The following is a 24,468-nucleotide window of genomic DNA, read 5'->3' as shown; positions in this document are numbered from 1 at the left end:
GTAAGAACCTGTACAAGCCATTTCTCTCAGGAGAAGTTCTGTTTCTCTTGAATAGTCAGTCAACTTCTCTGTATCTTAGGGACAGTATATGTCTAATCATGTTTCCCTCTTTGCTTTCACCACTTAAGTAGTTTACCCCCAAATTTGCAGCCTATTTCTAATAGCCATAAAGGGACCACTGGAGACAATTAGCGTGTGGCTTGAAACTCTGGGCTTTGGAGTCAGGGAAACCTGAGTTGAAATCTCACTTCTGCCACTTCTTAGCAGTGACTGTAGACTACTTACCTAGCTTTTCCCCCCAAGTATTTATAAAATGGGCACAATCACATTATTTACTTTGGGAAGTTACTTTGTTGGGAAGATTACAGGATACAATGCTAAACGAAAGTCCTGACACAACAATCAGTATAATCATAATCACTTTCACTTTATGATAAGCAGTTCTGTGTGCTCAAATTCCTCTGACCTTTAGTATTTTCTGGTCCCTAAGATACACACACACGCACACACTTTTCTGCTTCAGAATTGTTAAGTTGATTAGCTATAATTTTTTTTGAGAATCTGCTATACTCAACCAATTAATGCATAAATAAGTGGAACAACAAATGGGTTTTCATTCCTCTCTCCCCCTTCCTCTGCCTAAAACGAACAAATAAAAACAAATTTTTAAATAAATGAACTTCTCTGTTATATTTACCCTACAGATAAGAGTCTCTGGAGAGCTTGTCATAATGATAATTAAATCGGCATCTGAGAGGTTCTCCCTCTCAACACAGGATAGCAAGGGAGCATAGTTTTTGTGCCTGTCAGCATTAGGGAAGCGTAGAGAAGATGTGCGTCCTGCTTGAGGCATTCATCATTTAGGCAATGAATTTACCCTGTGACTACCGTCAGGCATCACAGGTTCATTCCTATTAGAGTCTTCTGATATACCCTCTGACAAGATATCTGTTTGGATTCAAAGGGCAGCATTAAATTCCAAAGTAATTAAGGAATCTGTTCTTCAGCTTCCGTTTGGGTTCAAATAAATTCAAAGGGGATCTATTAAGGTGATGCCTAATGTCTGGTACATTAACATGACTTGAGAAGTCTCAAATTGTGTAAAATATGTCTTTATATTTTATAAAAGATTTTGATATTTATCTTTAAAAAAATTTTTAACAATCGTTGAAGTAGCTTTACTTTCACTTTCCAAGATACCTTCATGCTCATCAGACTTACCTGAGCTACATCAGAGCAAATGTTTCTCTACTTCAACTTTCTAATAGCTTTATTGAGGTATAAATGATGCACAATAAGTTGTACATATTTAAAGTATATAAATTGATGTTTGGATGTATGCTTATACCCTGGAAACCATCACCAAAATCCAAGAAAAGAAACATTTTCCACATCCCCCCAAAAATTTCTCCTGCCTTTTATAATCTATTGCACCTCATTACTTCTCTCTGCCTCCATCCCCATTGATCTTCTTTGTCTCTCAATAGATTAGTTTGCACTTCCTAGAACTTTATATGGAGTGAAATATAGATTGTATGGCTCCTTTCTGTCTGGCTTCTTTCAATCGGCATAATTGTTTTGAAATTCATCCATGTTGTTATGTGCATTGATAGTTCACTTCTTTTTATTGCTGAGTAGTAAGCATTCCATTGTATGGATATACTACAATTTTTATCACATGAACTTATTATGTAACCGATTCTCTCTCCATGCTGAGAAAAACAGAACCCCAAAACATAGATTTTACGGCCCACCTCTAGCAAAAGGACAGATTTCAAAGCCAATCTCATTTCCAATCTCTTTTTCCTCTCCTTTTGTTGTAATTTCTTCATCCACTTCTTTTATTTTGTTATATTAACTATATTATACAATATTATGTTATACTATACACATTTAAGTCAGTCATCTTGGGTATTTTTTAAAATTTGTACTGATTGATTTGAGAGAGAGTAACTGAGTGCAGTTTGCTGCTTCGAAAGCCAGTACTCAAGCAGCAGGTACTGATGTAAAGGAAAGTGGTTTTATTCAGATGCCAGACACCTGGAAGATGGGGGACTCATGTCTCAAAGCCCATCTCCACACCTCAGTGCAGGCAGGGATTTTATGAGGGAGAGGGACAAGGAGAACAAAGAGACCAGGGGAGAGGTGTGGACATGCAGGCAGTGTCCTTGCTGGTCTTGAGATGGATTTCTAATGTCAGCTTCCTGGAGCTGGTCAGTGCCAGCCAAGTTCCTGCAGGTGGGGGATCTGTGTCACCCAAAGTTGTGGTCACAGCTGTTTCTTGTACAAGCAGGAACTGGAACTGCTGGTACCTGCAATGTGCTCACAAAGAAACTGTCATTGTGTAAGTTATTTTTATCAGTTTGTCAGTACATTTTATTCCAACTCTATTTCATGGTAAGTCGAAGTAATATAAAGGTTTTATTCCCTGTTACGAGAGAGAAACATCAATTTATTGTCCCGTTTATTGATGCATTCATTCGTTGATTCTTTTATGTGCCCTGACCTGGGATTGAACCTGTAACTTTGGTGTATCAGGATGATGCTCTAACCCACTAGGCTACCTGGCCAGGGCCTTGGACATTTTCTGAAACAAGGACCAAATACAAGTAAGCAATGCTCTGCTTCAGTTTGACTTTATTAGCTCTTTTCCTTCCACTTGCTTTAAGGATGTTGGATTTTGTTGACCTGGCTGCTTACAGAGGCTCATCTTAACCTGCTTTGACAACTGCCACCATCTCTGGAGATTTGGCCTCTAATTTCATCCCCCATCTATTCACCTGCTATGATGTCACCAAGTTATCATTATACAACAGAAATCTAATCCTGACATTCCCAAGTAGAACACCTACAGGAACAGCTGAAGGTCCTTAGCAGAGCAAGGCAGATCCTTCATTAGTCATACATTCTTTCAACAAGTATTTACTAAGTGCTGATTATGTACCAGCCTCTATGCAACCTGGCTAAGTGTGGAGGTATGGTGATAAACCAGAGAGACATAGCCTATACCTTCATGGAATTTATATCCTAGTGAGGGAGACAAAGAGATAAACAACCACATAAGCAATATAATTATGGATTGGATAGACATGAAATTGTTGTTAAAGAAATAAGCAGCATGCTTTGATTGAGTCCTGGAGCAGGGTGGATGTCAGAGGCGGCCTTTCTGAGGAGGTGACATTTATGCTGCCCAAAAGATGAGACAGAAGTGGTCATGGGAAGAGGTCTAGGCAAAGGACATACCAAGGGCAAAGATCCAGAAGTCAGAAAAAGCGTGGGTGGCCAGTGTGGCTGGAGGTAGTGAGCATGCTGAAGAGTTGAGGTATGCCTACTTCTTCAGCCTTCTTCCACAAACCACAGGCCACCATGCAGCCACCCTAACTTGCAGACATGCAGAGCTACTCACCATTCCTCCACACACCGTGTCTTCTCATTGTTCACCAGCTCCTTCCTCCTGGACAATCCTACTCCTGCTTGTGGTTGGGTTTCTAAATAACACCTTCATTGCAACTTTTGGGTTCCTCTCCTACCCTCCTCCAGGCAGCCAGACTACTGCTTCCATCTCTGTGCCTCCACAGATGTCTATAGGTACTTCTTTTTTATACAGCTAACATTTATTGAGTGCTTTCTATTTGCCCGGCATAGTTCTAAGCACTTAACCTATATAAACTCAACCTTATGAGGCAGGTTCATTTAATCCTCAAAAATTCTTATGAGCCATGCATTATTATTATCTCTACAATATAGATGAAGAAACTGAGGCCCGGAGAAGTAAGTTGCCCGCAGTTACACGATGAGTAAATAGTTGAGCCAGGATTTCAACCAAGACTGTCCAGTTTGTATTTTCACAACTAAGCCCCTTTTTGTCTTCCAAGATTGGTAACAGTGACTAACATTTATCAAATACTCCCTATGTTCCAGGCTTTCTTCTTAACTCTTGACACAAATTAACTCATTGAGTCCTCCAACAACTCTTTGAGGCAGACCCTCCCAGCCCTCACAACAACCCACTTATTGGTGCTAAGACCATGACTCTCTTGGGTGGGGTCCATGCCTGTCCCAGTCAGCCATCCCAATGCCTCCCACACCCAGAGTTGCTCAATAAATGTCTGCTGAATGAATGAATAAACCAGCAGACCTAGTGTCTTTCTCTTGGCTCAGGATTCAAACTTCAAGAAAATACAGTGACCAAGAATAGTTGCTTGGAGAAAATCATGACAATGGATAACAAACCTGTTGTAAATACATATTGAGAACTTATTAATATAAAGGCTGGTTTAACATGCATAGTCTCTGCATTTCAAATGTGAGACAAGGGAATTCAGAGATTGTATTATGTATCAGAAGATGTACTAACCAACTCCTCTGACAGCAAAATAAGAGCAAAGAACTGCTTTCAAGACAGCTCCCGTAATAAACCTAATCTATGTTTAAATGCAACACAGCTAACAAAAATAACATATCACTATATAAAACCATCTGTTTTGTCTAGGTTTTCTGGTCCTTCACTTTGACAGAAAATATTAGACATAATAAATAAAAGTTTAAAATATCATTCAAATATCAGAATAAATTCAATCAGAAAAAGAATAACTCCTTTAAGACTAAGGGAATGGTACAAAATTATTTATCCAACCAAATAATCGCTACTATTGCCATATCAGTTCTGGATACCTAATATAATTTTCTATAGGCTGGGAAAATTGATAGGGCAAGCCTCAGTTTCTTAGTCCATTGAATATGTTTGAGAATTTCTTAGAAAGGTAATTAATTGGGAAAAAGAAAATATCAGTCTCTCAAAGGCCGGCTTTAAAAGGAACTAAGCAAAAAGGCAAAGACTGAGGAATGGAAGTGACATTTGTTCAACATCTACTAAGTGCCAGGTGATTTACCTAGATTTAAGACAAGTTGACAAAGTAGGATGACACCTGGTCCACATTTTCTCTTTAGAGATAGGGAAATTAACTCTGGCTGTATCTGGGTATGTCAGTTAGTTATAGCATCACCCCGATATGCGGGTTTGATCTCTGGGTCAGGGCACATACAACAACAAACCAACAAATGCATAAGCAGAACAGCAAATTGACATTTTCTCTTTCTCTCTCTCTCCTCTCCCCCAGCCCCTTCTCTCTCAAACCAATAAAAATAAAAGATTTGAAAGTAGGGCCTTTAACATATATTTGTATACCCGTGTTCACAGCACCATTATTCACCATAGTCAAAAGGCAGAATCAACCCAAGAGCCCATCAAAGATGAATGGATAAACAAGATGTTGCATACACATACAATGGAATATTATTTAAACTTTAAAGAGGAAATTCTGATGGACGCTACAAGATGAATGAACCTTGAGGATATTGCGCTAAGTGAAATAAGCCAGTGACACAAGGACACATACTGTGTGATTCTGTTTATATGAGACACCTAAAGTCGTCAGATTCATAGGAATAGAAGGTAGAATGATGGTTGCCAGGGCCTGGGGTAGGAGGGAATGGGAGTTGTTGTGTAATTGGTACAGAATTTCATTTTTGCAAGAGGAAAAGAGTTCTGAAACTAGATAGTGGTGATGGTTCCACAAATATGTGAAGGTACTTAACGCCATTTAACTACACACTTAAAAATGGTTAAGATGGAAATTTTGTCTTTTACTACAACTTAAAAAAATTAAATAAATTTAGAAGAAAAATTAAAAAAATTTTTTTTAAAAAAAAGACATATTGAGACCTCAAAAATATAAGATAAAAATGTTTTTAAAGTTGTTTTGTTTTTAAAGTGAAAACTTGGGAACATCTTAACGTTAAATTGTGGTACCTTTACATAGCAGAATACCATGTAGCAGCTAATGCAGTTGAACTAGATCTACTGCCAACACAGCTAAATCTCAAAAACAATATTAAAACAAAAAAAGAAAGTTGTAGAATGATACGCAGAATATATCATTTCTATAAAGTCTAAAAACATGTGTCTTGGTCTGTTCAGGCTGCTTTAACAGAATACTATATATTGGGTGGCTTGTAAACAGAAATTTATTTCTCATACTTCTGGAGACTGGGAAATCCAAGACTAAGGTGCCAGCAGATTCATCATCTGGTGAGGGCCCACTTCCTGTATCCTCACATGGGGCAAGGAGGCTCTCAGACATCTTTTTTACAAGGGAACTAATCCCATTCTTCAGGCCTCTGTTCTCACGACCAGATCACTTCCCCAATGCCCCTCTTCCAAATACCATCACATTGGGGATTAGGTTTCAACATGGGGGACACATCCAGTCTGTAACAACTTGGAATATTTATGAATCCATAAATGCATATTATTAGTTTTATTTTTTTAAGTCTAATTCCCTTTTCTTTCTTGTTTTTTAAAGATTTTATTTATTTATTTTTAGAGAGAGGGGAAGGGAGGAAGAAACAGAGGGAAACATCAATGTGTGGTTGTCACTCACCTGCCCCTTAATGGGGGCCTGGCCTGCAACCCAGGCACGTGCCCTGACTGAGACTCGAACTGGGCAACCCTTTGGTTCACAGGCCAGCACTCAATCCACTGAGCCACTCCAGCCAGGACATATCATTAGTTTCAAAAGGAGCCTAGGTTGACAAACATCAAATTCAACATTGTGTTACCTAGGAAAAGAAAGGATTGGTATTAGAAAGAGAATACTTTAAAAAAACAAAAACTAACAGAACATATAATTTACATTTTTTAACTTTATTTTTCAATTACAGTTTACACTCAATGTTATTTTGTATTAGTTTCAGGTGGACAGCATACTGGTTAGACAATCATATACTTTACAAAATGACCGCGTCCATATTTTATTTCCAGTACCTTACTGACTATATTCCCTATGCTGTAATTTACATCCCCATGACTATTTTATAATTAGCAATTTTTATTTATTAATCCCTTCACCTTTTGTACCCAGTCCTCCATCACTGCCCCCCTCCCCTCAGCCAACTGAGTTTTGACAAAGATGAAAAAGCAACCCAATGGAGAAAGTATAGTATTTCCATGGTGCTGGAGCAATTGATCATCCAAAGGAAAAAAGGGGAACCATAAGTCTCACACCTTATACCAAAATTAACTCAAACTGAATCATAGGTTAAGTGTAGAGAAAACACAGGAGAAAATCTTTGGTACCTAGGGCTAGGTGAAATGTTCTTATACAAGATACCAAAAAGCACAATCCATTAAAGAAAACAACCAACAAATTGGACTCCATCAGAAATTTTAAATTTTTGTGAAAGAAGTTGTTAAGAGGAGAAAACAGAGAACTGGGGAAGCGGAAGTCTTAAAAAGTTTACAAAGCAGATGTAGAAACAAGGTAGAAAGAAGCTAGAAGGGAGAGAGGTTGGACTCTGAGGATAGAATAATGGGGCTTAAGAAAGCAGAGTTGGAGAGAGAACCAAGATGGCGGCGTAGGTAGACACATTGCGCCTCCTCGCACAACCAGAACTGACAGAGAATCGAACAGCAAGGGGGACCAACACCAAGGAAATAGAAAATAAACATTCATCCAGACTGGTAGGAGGGGCGGAGACGGGCACCGGGGTGGAGAGGACTGGCGTGGCTGTGGCGGGACTGAGACTGGCGGAGTGTGGGACAAATGGCGCAGGCAGTCTGAGCACTAGCAGACCCTGCGGCCCCACATTTGCACAGATAAACCCAGAGGGCCGGACTCAGAGTGGCGGAGAACGGGGCAGGCAGAGCAGCGTGTAGCACCCCGCGGCACCACATTCTCCCACAGATAAACCGGACGAACGGCAGGGAGTGAAGCAGACCGCATAACCCAGGGCTCCAGCTCAGGGAAATAAAGCCTCAAACGTCTGATTGAAAACGCCCCTGGGGGTTGGGGCGGCAGCAGGAGAGACTCCCAACCTCACAGGAGAGGTTGTTGGAGAGACCCACAGGGGCCTAGAGTGTGCACAGGCCCACTTACTCGGGAACCAGCACCAGAGTGGCCCAGTTTGATTGTGGGTGGCGGAGTGAAAGATTGAAAGCCGGATGAGAGTGAGGCGGGTGCCATTGCTCCCACTCGGCCCCTCCCCCACATACAGCATCACAGCGCAGCGACCAGCATTACCCCGCCCCAGTGAACACCTAAGGCTCCGCCCCTTAAAGTAACAGACGCGCCAAGACAAACAAACAAACAAAAAAAATGGCCCAAATGACAGAACACTTCAAAGCTCCAGAAAAAATACAACTAAGTGAGGAAGAGATAGCCAACCTATTGGATGCACAGTTCAAAGCACTGGTTATCAATATGCTCACAGACTTGGTTGAATCTGTTCGAAAAACAGATGAAAAAATGAAGCCTACGCTAAGAGAAACAAAGGAAAATGTACAGGGAGCCAATAGTGATGAGAAGGAAACTGGCACTCAAATCAATGGTGTGGACCAGAAGGAAGAAACAAACATCCAACCAGAAAAGAATGAAGAAACAAGAACTTGGAAAAATGAGGAGAGGCTTAGGAACCTCCCAGACGCCTTGAAACGTTCCAACATCCGAATTATAGGGGTGCCAGAAGGAGAAGAGGAAGAACAAAAAATTGAAAACTTACTTGAACAAATAATGAAGGAGAACTTCCCTCATCTGGCAAAGGAAATAGACTTCCGGGAAGTCCAGGAAGCTCAGAAGAGTCCCAAAGAAGCTGGACCCCAGGAGGAACACGCCAAGGCACATCATAATTACATTACCCAAGATTAAACGCAAGGACCTACATCCAAGATTACTGTATCCAGCAAAGCTATCACTTAGAATGGAAGGGAAGATAAAGTGCTTCTCAGATAAGGTCAAGTTAAAGAAGTTCATCATCACCAAGCCTTTATTATATGAAATGTTAAAGGGAGTTCCCTAAGAAAAAGATCAAAAATAGGAACAGTAAAATGACAGCAAACTCACAGTTATTAACGGCCACACATAAAACAAAAACGAGAGCAAACTAGGCAAACAACTAGAACATGAGGGTTGTCATTAAGGGAGTGGGAGGGGGAGAGGGGGGGAAAGGTACAGAGAATAAGTAGCATAGATGATAGGTGGAAAATAGACAGGGGGAGGGTAAAAATAGTGTAGGAAATGTAGAAGCCAAAGAACTTATAAGTATGACCTATGGACATGAACTATAGGGGGGAATGTGGGAGGGAGGGGGGTGGGCAGGATAGAGTGGAGTGGGGGGCGAAATGGGACAACTGTAATAGCATAATCAATAAATATATTAAAAAAAAAAGAAAGCAGAGTTCAGTCACCTTGTGGTGATAGCAAGGCTCGTTGCTGAAGCAATGGAGGTGATGGTTGAAGAGATCAGGGAATAGTGGTATAGGATAGGAAACTGAGACGTCCTCAAAATAACAAACTTTTGTACTTCAAAAGATGCCATCAAGGAAATGAAAAGACAACACACAGAACATAGAACAGGATAAAATATTTGCAAAACACACATATCTAAGAAATTGTAGCTGTAAATATATAAAGAATTCTCAAAACTCAACAGCAAAAAGCCAGACAATCCAATTATAAAATGAGCAAAAGACATGAGTAGACATTTCAGCAAAGAGGATACACTCATGGCAAGTAAAGAAATAAAATGTATGTTTAACACCATCTATCATTAGGAAAATGCAGATTAGAAGAACAATGAAACATCACCACACATATGAGGGGGGGAACCAAAAAAACCCAGAACTTATTCATTAAAAGTCGTGTATTTATCCTTATATGTTCAAACTTCAGTCACCTTCAAAGCACTCGCCATTGGATGAAATACACCTATCAAGACTTTTTTTCCACTACTAAAAACAGTTTTTGAACTTGTCAATTTTTATTCTTTTTAGTGCTTCTGCCATTTTTGTTTCACCTCTTCCAAATTGGTAAAATGTTTCCCTTTGAGTACTTTTTTCATCTGGGGAAACAAAAAAAAAGTTGCTCTGGCTAGATCAGGTAAATAGGGAGGGTGGGGCATGGTGGTCATGCTGTTTTGGGTCAAAAACTGCTGAACACTCAGCACTGTGTGTACACTCATAAATCACTCATCATGAAATGGGCTAATGTGTTGCATTCAAAGAGTCTTCAGAAAATTCACTGAAGCCAAATATAGCCTCTCACAACAACACTAGCTGGTATACTAATGCAAATGGGTTCTTAGAATACTCACCTAGCAGGGGAAGCCTGTACTACAAGGGGCCTGCCCTCCAGAATATAATTCCTGTTTTGGGGGGAGGGGTCCCCTTGTATGTTAAACAGCTAAAAGAAAAAAGTAACAATACAAATGTGTGAAGATGCAGAGAAACTGCATCTCTCATACACTCAGGGAGAGAATGTAAATCGCTCATCCACTCTAAAAACCAGCTTGGAAGTTTCTTAAAAACCTAACCATATACTTACCATATGACCCAGTAATTACACTACTGGGTATTCATCCCATGGAAATTAAAACATATTCACACAAAAAAGTGTGTACATGAATCTTCATAGCAGCTTTACTTGCAATAGCCAAAAACTGGAAACATCCCAAAAATCCATGTACAGGTGAATGAATAAACCAGCTATGGTGCATCCATACTATGGAATGCTACCAGCAAAAAAAGGAATGAAAATCTATGCAACAACTTGGGCAGATATCAAAGAGAATTATGCTGAGTGAAAAAAGCTAATATCAAAAGTTTATACATTGTATATTAAATGTATACATCATAGAACGTTTAAACATTGTATGATTCCATTTTTGTAACATTCTCAAAGTGACAAAATTATAAATGACAAAATTATAAAGGTGCTGGAATAGGTAGTGGTTGCCTGGGCTTGGAGGAAGGAATTGGAAAAGCTTGTGACCATAGAGACAGAGCACAGGGATCCTTGTGGTAAAGAAACAGCTCTGCGTCTCGATCATGGTGGTGGTTATGTGAGTCCACCCATGTGATAAAACTGCACAGAACTTCATACACACACAGACACACATAAGTGCATGTAAAACTGTTGAAATCTGAGTAGGTCTGTGGATTATACCAAGGCTAATTTCCCGGTTTTGATATTTTACTACAGTCATGTAAGATGTTATCATTGGGGGAAACTGGGTGAAGGATACAATGAAATATTACTTTTTTTACTACTTCCTGTGTACCTATAATCATTGAAAAATAAAAAAGAAATCATTATGGAAATGTAAATCAAAACCACAATATCATCTCACACTCTTTGGATGGCCACTATATAAGCAAATAAAGAACAGAAAGTAACAAATGTTGGTAAGGATGTGGAGAACTGGGACACTTTACATTGCTGTTGGGAATGTAAAATGGTGCAGCTGCTGTGTGAACAGTATGGATGTTCCTAAAAAGACTAAAAATAGAACTTATCCCATTTCTGAGTATATATCCAAAAGAACTGAAAGCAGAATCTTAAAAAGATATTTGCACACCCATGTTCACTGCAGCATTATTCACAATAGCCAAGAGGTGGAAGCAACCCAAATATCCAGACAGATGGATGGGTAACACAAAACGTGAGAGAGTGTGTGTGTATGTATATATGTATACAAATATAAATTTTACACATACATTATATATAATTTATTAAATGTATATAAGGAAAAACACGCATTATATATGTATATATACACAAATATACATTATATATGCACATATACATTTTATGTGTATATATACACATAAATGGGAATATATATAAAATGTATATATCCCTCTCCATATACATTTTATAAATTATATATATATAAAATGTATATATATAACCTTAATACCACTCGGCCTTTGAAAAGGAGGAAATTTTGTCAAATGCATGGATGAATGTTGAAGACATCGGGCTAAGTGAAATAAGCCAGTGACAAACAAGACAAATACTGTATGGTTCCACTTATACAAGGTTAAAATCATAGAAATAGAAAGTAGAATGGTGATTATCAGACACTGAGGGGAGAGGTAAGTGGGGAGTTGTGGTTCAGGAGTATGGAGTTTCAGTTTTGCAAGATAAAAAAGTTCCAGAAATCAACATTGTGAATATAGTTAACATCTCCTGAACTGTACACTTAAAAATGGCAAGATGGTTAAGTTTTATACTGTATTTTTTACTATGCTAAAACATTTTTAAGCTGAAGCAAAATAGCAAAACGTTAAGCCTTACTAAAGTGGGGTGGTGGTTTTATTGTGTTTGTTTTATCTCCAGCTTTCACATATGTTTGTAATATTTCATAATAAAACATTTTTAAGTAGCTACTTTTAAATGGGAAGATTTTTATAATTTTGAGGCCCAATGAAAAGACAACATGGAATTTTGCTCTGTGTTCATTTGAGCATTCAAAATTAAAGTTTCTAATTTGCTGGTAATAAATTAGTCTCATAATTTTGTTGAGATAAATAGACAAATGAGGAAATGACAAACCACAAACTAACTCCATATATTAAAATTCAACTGATAATGTCAAGACAATTTTAAATTTGTAATTGGAACCACAGTTTTCTCAGTTTTTTACTGGAGGATTTGTTTATTGATTTTAGAGAGGAAGGGAGAGAGTGAGAGATTGAAAAACCTCCATTCACATCCTGACCTAGGATGGAACCCCTAATCTTTTGGTGTACAGGATAATGCTCCAACTCAGCCACCCTGCCAGGTGCTTCACAGATTTCTATTAAGACGTCCAGCCAATCCCTAGCTGATGTCCCTCAGTGGACTGAGTGCTGGCCTGCAGACCGAAAGGTTGTGGGTTCAATTCCCAGACAGGGCACATGCCTGGGTTGCTGGCCAGGTCCGGGGCTGGGGTGTGTGAGAGGCAACCAATCAATCTCATATCTGTGTTTCTCTCCCTCTTTTTTCCTCCCTTCTCCTCTCCCTAAAAATAAATAAATAAAATCTTTTAAAAAATACATCTAGCCAAGTAAAATCACTTAGAATCTCAGAATCAGTATCTCTTTGTTTCTTTGAAAGGAACTACCAAGGCAAAAACTATTTGCCTATGGAAATTAAGTACTTTTTGCTTTGTAATTTAGGCCCTAAGGCTGTCATAAAGTTGTGTGTGTGTGTGGGGGGTGTTTCCCAGTTGAACAAAAGGGAAAACTGTACTTCATTCACTGAACAAACATTTGAGCACAATGAGAAATATTGTGCTAGATTACCAAATTCCTGACCTCTGGATTTTGTTTCTATCACCAGAAAAGATAGTACTAAATTTCATTTATAAACAGACCACAAACAATTCCTCTTGGACAACACACACCTTCCTTCTGAAAACATTTTGCTTTGTTGAGGTTACCAAATGACCCACTTTGGCAAAATATATTAAACCAGGAAGCTGTATGACTAACTTCTGGGAATTGCTGTAACTCCCAGCAAAATCATCATCATCAATCATGAGTGTCCACTCTAGATCATTCTACCAATTAACAGGTATGACTCAGGAGAAGCTAAGAGAAACAAGCTCAAATTCACTGGCTTTATAAACATGAAAATTCATACTTTGTAAAATTAATATTTTGTCAACTACCTTGAAGTCCAAAATTATCTTAAAGAAATTTTATTTCTATCTCCTGCTTATTCAAATAAGTAGATTTTACCAAGTTTTTGTAAATTTAAAACTGTCTAGGTGTTAACTCACATACCGGTCTATATTGGACACTTATCGACATCGTTTCTTAATGGTATGCTTAGAAATGTTGTAATTGAATAACTAATGACCTTTCCTGATATCTAACTGTATTAATGCAAATCTTCACACTACTTCTCACTTAGAAAAGTTATTACACGACAGCAATTTGCATGTTATTTACACTCCCACCTCCAAGACTCAGCCGCAGGACCTCTAGCAACCAGACCCACACCAACTTGCTTTACGCACGTTCTTCGGATTATCTCTGGGAGGGACTAGTTGGCCACACCCGGGGTCATGGAAACCAGCCGGTCCTAGCTGGATAACCCCGCCTTCGGTGTCACACAACACATTATTGGTAGAAATATTATTTACTTTCTGGTACATGAACCCCCCGTTTCTCGAAGAGGGTTTTCAGATTCCTAACCCACTTTCTCTCTCTCCTTACCAGAGTTTGGAGAAACAGCAAGGAGGCAAAGGGACTTGCAGGTTTTACCGGAGCCAGCTCTAAGCCCGGCCCCTTTGTCTTAGGCAGCCGGAGCCACGCAACTCTGGGCCTGAAGGCCAAGTGGGGGGCTGGGGCTCCGCAGAGGGTGCCACTACTAGAGTCTAGATCTATAGACGCTCTTCGGAGCTCTTATGAGGGTCGAGTACGACCAAAGCACTGATTGTAAAGAAGCGTGATAAAAGTTCCATCACCAAGAGCAAAAATAAAAACCCGCCAGTGTTGAGGGGCACGCGTTTTTCGAGATCTGGGTTTGCGCTTCTCCGCAGACACCAGGAAAAACAGCTGCCGGCTGCACCGCCCCGCTTCTGAACACCTCCAAAGGGGGACTGGGGCAGCCTTCCCTGGGAATTTGCCGCGCAGATTCCCTGCTTTCTCTTCTCAAGGCCTTAAAACACGGAGATTGTGACGCTTAGCCTTGGGAGGCAAGAACGGAAGACCTGGTCCTCAGGACCGGCCGGAAACACTCTTCACTCCCAAAAGCAAGCCTCCGCGGCGCACGCGCATTCAGTCACTTAGCAACGGCTGCTCTCCTATCCAGGAGCCCAGCAACAGCCGAGCCACCGCGCCCCGTCACCAATCACGGCAGGCCTCGCCTTCACTCGCTTCACCAATCAGCGCCGGCGCCGCAAGGAAGTTTCCAGAGCTTTCGAGCAAGGTTCCCTCAACTCGAATTCATCCGCCTGATAACTTTCCTACTTTTTCCTAAAGGAGGAGAGGGATAGCCTGGAATAGAGGGGAGATGAATTTTTAGGATCCTTTCTTCCGGCTCTGAGGAATCTGGGGCCTGGTAGAAAGGTCTAACTCATTGCGGGATGTGGGGGCCGGCCGAACTACTTTCAGCGGCGCATGGACATAGCGGCTACGTAGAAGTGATGAGTTACGCAACAGACGTTGCATAAATTTCAGTTCTGCGGAGCCGGAACTTTCAGAAGCGGCTGGCATTGTTAAATGGTGGTGTGGTGTCGTTGAAGTGACTCGACGTGTTTGGAGTTTTTTTCCAATCGCTAGCAGGTACTGGTCCACAGCTTTTGAGACCTGGGAGGGTTACGGGAGGCCCAAGTAAGATGACATTGGCTAAGTCTTGTGGCTGGGTGGGCTTCTGTGAAAGGAGTAAGGGGGAGGGGGAGGCGTAGGCGAGGTGATGCGCTGCCGGAAGTTTCCGGAAGAGTGGGCCTTGTTTACGTGTAAGGAGCAGGGGGTTATTTGGCGCGCGCGCCGAGACTAACGGACACTTAACCGATGGAGGTTCCGTCGTGTTTGTTTCAGGGGGGCAAGGCGGGAATAAGGTAATGCGTCTTGTAGAAACGTAATTTGGAATCGCAACGTACAGAAAATGGCGCGTCCCACTTCTATTTAAATGGAAATGTTTACTTCTCCGCGTCCTATTACGCGTGCTGTGGTTAAGTTTTGGAGAAATAGTTAATGATTCGCAAAGTGTCTAGTACACTGAAGGAACAAAGTTTTGAAATGTAAATTTGCAAAGCACTTTCGATCGTTCAACCAGTGTAAGTTGAAGCCTTGACTAAAGTATTTCGTATTCATTCCTGGCTGGTGTGGCCCATTTGCAGTTGGTTGGAGTATTGGAAACCACACCAAAGGGTTGGAGGTTCGAATTCTGGTCGGGGCGTATAATTGTTTTGGTTTCATCCCTGGTGCTCATGTGGGAGACGGCTGATGGATGTTTTTTCTCTCTCTTTTTAAAGAAAGTAAACGTGGTTTTGTTTTCTTTTTTAAGGCTTATTTTTAGAGGGAAGAAGAGGGAGAAACATCGATGTGCGATTGCCTCTCACGTGCCCCTCACGGCGGGCGGGGGGGGAGGGGCCTGACTTGCAACCCGGGCAGGTGGCTTGACCTTTGGTTTGCAGGCCGGCACTCAGCCCACTGAGCCACACCAGCCAGGCCTATGGTTTTTTAAAGAAATTTTTCATTAGTAAAAATTAAAGTTTGTCAGAGATACAGGTAATTTAAGGCATTTTGGGGAATTGATTAGATATAAAAGTAATAAATGTGAAAGTCCTGAAGTGATAGACTAATTTTTTGCCTTTCGAACTCTAGGTCAAAATGCAGATCTTTGTGAAGACCTTGACCGGCAAGACCATCACCCTGGAGGTGGAGCCCAGTGACACCATTGAGAACGTGAAGGCCAAGATCCAGGATAAAGAAGGCATCCCCCCTGACCAGCAGAGGCTCATCTTTGCAGGCAAGCAGCTGGAAGATGGCCGCACTCTTTCTGACTACAACATCCAGAAAGAGTCCACCCTGCACCTGGTCCTGCGCCTGAGAGGTGGTATGCAGATCTTCGTGAAGACCCTGACCGGCAAGACCATCACCCTGGAGGTGGAGCCCAGTGATACCATTGAGAACGTGAAGGCCAAGATCCAGGATAAAGAAGGCATCCCCCCTGACCAGCAGAGGCTCATCTTTGCAGGCAAGCAGCTGGAAGATGGCCGCACTCTTTCTGACTACAACATCCAGAAAGAGTCCACCCTGCACCTGGTCCTGCGCCTGAGAGGTGGTATGCAGATCTTCGTGAAGACCCTGACCGGCAAGACCATCACCCTGGAGGTGGAGCCCAGTGACACCATTGAGAACGTGAAGGCCAAGATCCAGGATAAAGAAGGCATCCCCCCTGACCAGCAGAGGCTCATCTTTGCAGGCAAGCAGCTGGAAGATGGCCGCACTCTTTCTGACTACAACATCCAGAAAGAGTCTACCCTGCACCTGGTCCTCCGTCTGAGGGGAGGTGGCTGTTAATTCTTTAGTTTTGGCATTCATAGTGCCCAATGATGGCCACTACTCTGCATTCTAGCCATTTTTCCCGGTTTAAGTTTAGAAATTACTGGTTTCGGTAATAGCTGGAACTGTTCAAAGTGTTAATAAAAGTTTCATTGCATGGTAGCAACTTTTGGTGTCTGTCGTCATGAAATTAGTGATGTGAGAAATCCTAACTGGTGATGAAAGGTGTTCAAGGAAGGGTTTTAATTGTGAGATTGTTAATGTGACTGAAATTAAGTCTTTTGACTGTGGTAAACATTGAGTGTGCCAAGATATGGGAACTTCTCTAAGTCTTGTAATCACCAGTTTATAGTGGTGTGCTTTTCTTGCTTGCTCGTGCATTATGTTCAAGTGTTTAACTTGCAGTGAAGTGGAACCCTAATCCTATCTGTTGTATGTGAGACTACATACAACAGACAGGCCGGGTGGTGAGATTGTGAAAGAACTCAGTTTAAAAGGGTATTCTGCTCTTAGGCAAGTTGTGCTGACACTGGTATGTTGGGCAGCAGATGAAGGTGGGTCCTAACAGCAGTCAGCTTTACATTTTTTTAAGGAGTAAGATAAGATTGCAACAAAACTAATGAAATTCTCTAATTGGGGGACTTGATAAAAGTTTTGTCTAAACCTAACAAGCAGTTTTTACGTTGTCACGCTAATAACAATAGGCAGTATATCTTGAATATCAGAAGAATTTCAAGGAACTAAGAATCTATTTGGACATGAGTTACCATTATAGTGCAGTTTTAAGTTCTTGATCTCTTTCCCTGTTACAGTCAAGTCTGTGGTGACCAGTTACACGGTGATTTTTCAACTTGGGACAAAACTGAATTGAGTGGGGAGTGTATAAGTGGAAGAAATTGGAAGCTCTGGTTTTCTCAGTTTATGCTGTAGGGAAATTACTGGTATTAACAGTGGTACCAATCACAGGTGTATCTCAGATCACTCTATATTAAAATGAAGAAAACCAAGCACCAGGTGCCTAGAAATGTGCCTTGATATTCCAGGTAATACCTTAGAATGGTTTGATGCATAATTTTAGGAATTCTGCCTTAGCAGTAGTACTTCAAACATGTATTTTAGAAATCCTCTTAAATCTCAGCATAAATTGGAGTACCTAAATCTGGGTTCTTAAGTTGAACATTGGAAGTAGCACTTAATTTCAGCTTCATACAGTAAGCTTCAACTCCTTGGAGGTGGTAAAAACCAAGCCTTTAAAAAGTCTTAAACTGAAGGGAACATATTACATTGTTGCATTGGAAGGTGGCATCTCCAGCCCCACCATTTCAAGTTGATTCTGTCAAAGCTTAGTTCTTGTTAGGGGCAAATCAAGGACTGGGATCCAAATGTCCTGTCAACATAGGACTTAACATCATAAAATATATTAAGTTTTATTAGCTTCCTTGCCCTTCAGGATGTCCTCAAAGTAGTGCTTTTATTAAGCAGGTCTTTAGCTGAATATACAATAGGATAACTTTAAAACAGTTTTTTTGATAGTAAAGCTGGGTTTTAAAGTCACTTTTTTCCCCACATTTTTCTTTACATTCAATAAATGCCTTGATTAATAAACCTGAAGAATAAATGCATTTGACTGAAGAGTGGGTGGTTTGGGCAATTGTGTTTCTATCGCATCTTCACCATGCCTGATGCGTTGGTCTGGTCTGTAGGCTTGTGAAAAGAGTTTCGGCTGTTTGTGTCTTCTCAAGATCTCTTTCATAGGGATCCCCAAAGGTATTTCTCAATCTTGGCAAATTTCACCCTGCACACACTTGAAATGTGAACAAAAAAGGGTCTGCATGTGTCTAACCTGTGCTTAATTGGTTTGTGGAAGTGGGTTAATCTTGTCCTCAAACCTTGTTCTACACTGAATATGACAGGCCAGTTGTAGTTTGTGGTTCCTGCTCACTTTTGGCCAGCGGAGCCATGAGAAGACATGATTAGGAGTGGAACTTTATTTTGGGATGACTTGGGGAGAGTTGATAATTTTTTCATGTATCCTATCACCTATCCAGCTTAAGTTCATTTTCCAGCTGCTTGTCATCTAACAGCCAGTAATCTGAATTGCAGCGTTGGTCCAGATGTTAAAGAGCCCATGGGAAGGAAGAGCCGTACATGTTACAGCCTATGGTGCAAATCCCTCATTGCCCTCTAAGGAAATGTCTCCCTGGACCTCCCCACCCTTACAAACGTACAGTGCTACAGAAGTGACTTATGGGATGGACCTTTTTGACTTGTTAGGGTGGTGCCCAAAGTACATGTGGGTCAGTCTTCCAAAAACTTACTTTGAACCCATTTTATTTTGTCCCTGTGTTATCTCCAAAAAGCAAATTCCATGTGTTTATCACAACTACTTATACATCATTATGTCTTGAGAACCCAGAGTCTGCGGAACAAGCTGCAACTTAACTGTCTTAAATTGTAATTTTCAGTGTCTACTTTCTACTTAGGAATTCATTAATATGTCTGTATCCTGTGATCTTTCCTAAAAGAATACTTGCACGTGTGTGCAAATATGTTAACAGGATACTTGGCTTGGCATACTGAAAGCAAGTCCCTGTAGCTGATGCCACTCCAAGGTAGTTTTTGCCAGTTTTTAGTGAAATGGGAAAAAATGAGAACATCATAGTGGGTTATATGTAAAAGTATTCAATTTAGATTATAGATTATATAAATACAGATTATAATTATAGATTATAGGTTATATAAATCTATATAAATTCTATATAAAAACATTGCAGTGTAATACAGTGATTAGACACTACTTGAGTTTAAATCTGGTTCCACTTACTAGCTTGTAACCTTGGGTGTACAAAAGGGTGGGCCCCTGTTTAACATTGGTCACTTAAGGGAGATAAAAGGTGGTTTTGAAGGGAGGTGTGTTTTCAACTCCATTCTAGTATTTTCATTCCTGTCACCTATAGGCCTCCTCCAGGAGGCCTGAAGTCATTTTGCAACTTAGAATCAGCGTTGTTCACAACAAGCATCCATAATAGCCATTAAAGTGCTTCTGCCCTGAAGTCAAACTGATACCCCAAAGTGAGTAGAGTTACTTACTATGCATAAGTCTCTGGCTCATTCTCTGAATCAAAAAAAAGGGCCTCTAGAAACTACATTTCATGAATCTTCCCTGAATCTCAAGATTTTTCATTTTAATTGTACTCTGCTCATTCCTCAAATCTGAAGGGGCAAGCCATGCCTCCCTTCTAATTAGGCCCAGCCAACTCTTAAAATGTTGATTCTGGGAAAGTATATAGCACTTAGTGCAGCAGTACAGAAAGGGAAGTAAGTTTTGAGATTTTCCTTTTTTTATACTTTTTTGATCCCATTATTATCTTTATAGTATCTAGCCTTCCATACCCTTAACATACATCATGAGTCATTTCAACTACAGATAATTTGAAGAGCAAAAATGTCACATCATTTTAATTTACATGTATCTGATTCAACTTGTGAGATAAACACATTTTGTATGTATAACATTAATCTGCACTGAGGATTACCTTTTTACATCTTTGCCCTTTTATTATTATTTGTAGGGACCTCTTCTAAAAAGTAATAATTTATCTGTTCTAATTGTGATAAAGTGTCTTTCAGACTATTATTTCAGTTTTTATGGTATCTTTTGTAAAAACAAGCTTTGAAGCTGAAAGAGAACCTGGCAATCTTTTTCTTTGTGACACTGGACAAAAGAAATAAGTAGAAGTGTAAGGCTTGTTGATAACTACAACACTTTTTTTTTTTTTTTTAAAGAAAGGGAATCATACAAGTCTACACCCCTCTGGGTGGGTGAAGAGTGTTCCAGGAAGAGAAACCTGCCACCACCGTAACTCCCAGACGATAATGGCATTCTTTCCCCACAGCGATCAACAAACTAGTGACAGAGACTCTTTGGAGCCATTGACTATCTGCTGATTAACTCACTGATTTTCAACAGGTATGCTGCGAGAGGCACACTGGTATTGTGCAAGAATTTTTAAAACGTACTATGTGACAGGTTAGGGGCACTGCCCTCTTTTTCCCTTAGCTTGTCAAATGAAAAATGACAACAGCAAACACAAAAATAGCTATCTGGTGGAAATGAATCAAAGTTATACCTATTTTTTGGTTTGCAGGCTGGCGTTCAATTCCCTGATACCTATTTTTTGGTTTGCAGGCTGGCGTTCAATTCCCTGAGGAATTATACCTATTTTTTTGTCAGATCAGCAAAAATGTTTTGGAGTGCCGCAGAATTTTAGTAATTAGTTTATGTGTGCCATGTGATGAAAAAGGTTGAAAAACCTCTGGATTAATGTAATGTCTATCTTCAATGTCATTCAGTGGCTCTGATATATCACATAATTATAGTTTGCCAAGCATACTGAACACTTACCTTTGTTTTCTGTCACTCATATGATAGCCCCATGCTTCTTCGTAAGTTAAGTATATTTCAAAATAAAAGACTAAAATACTTACATTGATATTACAAACAATGAGGACGTATCAGGGCGCTCTAACCAGCATAATGCTTTAGGAGTTAGTACCAACATTTTAGGGTGGGGGAAGTGCAGTCCTTTGCTAATGAAACTGATCAATTTTGCCCCATTGATATTTTGGGTTTAAGTTTTTACTTTTTTTCAAAATGGGAATAGCTCGATTCATATTTTTATCTTATTAAAGGAACAACACATTAATTTTTTAAAAATTCAGGTAATACAGAATGGGAAAAAGAAGAAAGTAAAATAACCTGTATGAATTACCTGAATTTCCACCAACTAGAGGCAACTATTGGTAACATTTTTAAAAATAGAAGCTCATATGTTTTGTTTTATATCCTGCTTTTTCTACTTACTATACATAGATAATTATGTTAATATAAATCATTTAAATAGCTGCATAGCATTCTATTGTATCATAATTTATTTAATCCATATTAATCGCACATTTGTAGACAACTTCATGATCAATACCTTTACAAATTCATCCCTTCACATTTTTGTCAAAAGATAAGCCAGCCCTGGCTGGTGTGGCTCAGTGGATTGAGCGCTGGTGGGGCACATGCTGAGGTTGTGGGCCAGGTCCCCAGTTGGGGATGTGAGAGGCAACCAGTTGATGTATATCTCACACATCAATGTTTCTCTCCCTGTCTTTCTCCCTTCCTTCCCCTCTCTCTGAAAATAAAATCTCTTTTTAAAAAAAGATAAACCAGAAAAAAATATTTACAACATGTGGAGGGAGGTGGAGGAGGGTATAGGTGGGATAAACGGTGATGGAAGGAGACTTGACCTGGGGTGGTGAACACAGTACGGTGTACAGATGATGTGCTGTAGAATCGTGCACCTGAAACCTGTAAAATTTTATTAACCGGTGTTACCCCAATGAATTCAGTTAAAAAAATATGACATATAAAGGGTTAATTTCTTTAATATGTAAGGAGTTTCTACAAATATATAAAACAGATTAGTAATCAAATAGAAAAATAGTCAAGGGATAGGAGCAGACAATTCACAAAGAAGAAAATGGTTCTTAAAACAGGAAAAGATGTGCAGCTTTGCTTACTGTAAGAAAAATGACCAATAAATGTATGAAATAGCATTTTAAAAGATCTTCCAGATTAACAGATAAAACAAGACTGCTAATATACTATTTCCAAGGGTGTAGAGAAATAACATCCTTATGCATCGTTCGCTGGTCAGTATAAACTGGTAAAACCTCTTTGGAGGGTAGTTGGTAAGTACCTATGAAGATTTGAAATGCACATACCCTTTCACCCAGCAATTCCACTACTAAGAATTTTTCAGATATTTTCACAAATGTGAACAAAGAAACATGAACACAGATGTTAACTGCTGTATTCTTAATAATAGCTGATACAGATCTCGTCCTGCAAGATCTGCTGTTGAGGTTTCAGTATTCCCATACACATACACACGGACTACAGACGTCCTGTGGGGGGAAAGGGACGGTGCGGCCACTCAAGAGGAGAGCACCTCTCAACGCCTAGGCCACTCCCTCAAGAGGGGAGGGCCAAGAGCCTTGGGGTGACCAGCCTTTATTGGTTTTTGAGGCCCTTAACATCAAAGGTCCTCTTTACAAGGGTTTGTTTGGGTGGTTATCTTTGCAGACACAGGAGAGGAAGTCACTGAATACATCAAAGGAGGACATTCGCAATGTAAATGGTTGAAAGGGCTATGTCCCATACCTGGAGGGTCTAGCCCAGATTCTGGGAAGATAAAGATACTCAGTAAACATTTGCCTCCTCAATTCAGGGTGAGGGAGTTTTTTAGCAAGAGCAAGTCTCATAGCAGTCCAAGTACAACGCAGGCCTGATTTCCCACTGGAGAACTTACCCATGGACGTGGGTTCTGCCTGCCAACCTCGTTCCCCACTGGTTTTCCAAGTGGGGGCTGAGCCACGTTTCCCACGCTTGGAACGGCTCCCCACAAATAGCAATACACTAAAACAACCTAAACGTGAATAGCAGTATGTGTTAACACTTGTATGAAAAGGGGATTAAGTAATTCCCTTTTGAATGATATTTTAATGATTTTGCATACACATAGGATGATTCTAGAAGAATACCTAGAAATTGTTAATGTTATCTAGCAAACATTTTAATAAAAAAAATTACAGTGGGAGGGGATACATCCTTTTCAAAATACAGTATCTTTTGAATTGCTTGAATTTTCATCATGGGCTAATATTAACTATTCAAATAGGTAATTCAAAATTTATTTGATGTGAAGTTTGGCATGTTCTCTCTCTAGACTCTTAATATCTTCAGTTTTTTAAAATTTTGTTCAGTTGTCTTACTGGTTTGCTAAGTGCTTATTATATGTTTAAGAACATTGACCCCTTGCTACAGACACTGCAATTTTGCTCAGGGGTTAAATTTTAGAGTTTCAGAAATTTCCCTGTAATTAGGAGGCATTAAGGCAGTTTGCCAGGATCCCAACTACACAAGCCCATCCTTGTATGGGATTTTCCATCCACACTAGTTTATATTTGTGCAATTAGGTGTCATTTACTAGCTCCATGGGTGGTCCTGGAACTGCAGTTTCCTTCCTGCTACTGGAGCAAGGGTCTAGGCTCCAGGTCAATTAATAGTGGGCACCCAAAGGAACCTGAAGATAGGGGAAGCTTAGCAGAACCAGGCATCCATCCACCTTGGTCCCAGTGCAGCTGTGGAGATGGATGTGAACTTGCTGGTATGAGGCGCTGGCCAGGTTCTGGGACCAGGTGGCTCTGTGGGCAGGGGCACCCCACCTCGACTTCAATATGTAGCCCATGCCTCCCCAACACTGGCCTTGAGGAATGGAGGTAATGTTCCCAATTTTCAGAACTGCTCTGCTCACCCTGTCAGAGTAGAAAATACTGGCCTTTGCATCCAGGAAAGGGGGTGCTTCAGCATTTGGGGGAGAAAAAGATCTTTGGGACTTACGAGAGGAAGACTACTTTTAAGACCCAATACACTCTCCAGATTATGTTCCACCTTTCGACAAACCGGGCTTCCACCCCACACTTTGTCGGTTAGCTGGCAGCTTCCAACACCTTCTGCTTTGCCTTGGCTTCTTGTGAAGCATCACCCCCTTTGCCACCCACCCCTGTGAAAGCTGTTT

The 24,468-nt window shown here is 40.3% G+C and overlaps 1 protein-coding gene and 1 long non-coding RNA gene across 3 annotated transcripts; one reads left to right on the top strand and one right to left on the bottom strand.

Annotated features, from left to right (window-relative positions):
- Window positions 1–1,201: 1,201 nt before the first annotated feature.
- On the bottom strand, window positions 1,202–14,570 carry LOC128779209 (uncharacterized). Of its 2 annotated transcripts, none has more exons than XR_008425116.1 (3): window positions 14,042–14,570; window positions 6,444–6,621; window positions 1,202–4,233 (listed from the first exon to the last, which is right to left on the bottom strand). It is a non-coding gene; the product is annotated as an uncharacterized lncRNA (long non-coding RNA). The 2 variants fall into 2 exon arrangements; XR_008425117.1 differs by having other exon boundaries at window positions 1,202–2,312.
- A 144-nt stretch (window positions 14,571–14,714) lies between these two features.
- UBB (ubiquitin B) lies at window positions 14,715–16,999 on the top strand. Its single transcript, XM_053911006.1, has 2 exons — window positions 14,715–15,112; window positions 16,157–16,999. Exon 2 carries the CDS (start codon window positions 16,163–16,165, stop codon window positions 16,853–16,855), a length of 693 nt encoding a protein of 230 aa, XP_053766981.1. The 5' UTR covers window positions 14,715–15,112; window positions 16,157–16,162; the 3' UTR covers window positions 16,856–16,999.
- Window positions 17,000–24,468: the final 7,469 nt, after the last annotated feature.

This window comes from Desmodus rotundus, chromosome 9 (assembly GCF_022682495.2).
Source record: "Desmodus rotundus isolate HL8 chromosome 9, HLdesRot8A.1, whole genome shotgun sequence".
Lineage (NCBI taxonomy): Eukaryota > Metazoa > Chordata > Mammalia > Chiroptera > Phyllostomidae > Desmodus > Desmodus rotundus.
Note: the sequence above shows the minus strand (reverse complement) of the source record. Positions and strands in the feature narration are given on the sequence as shown.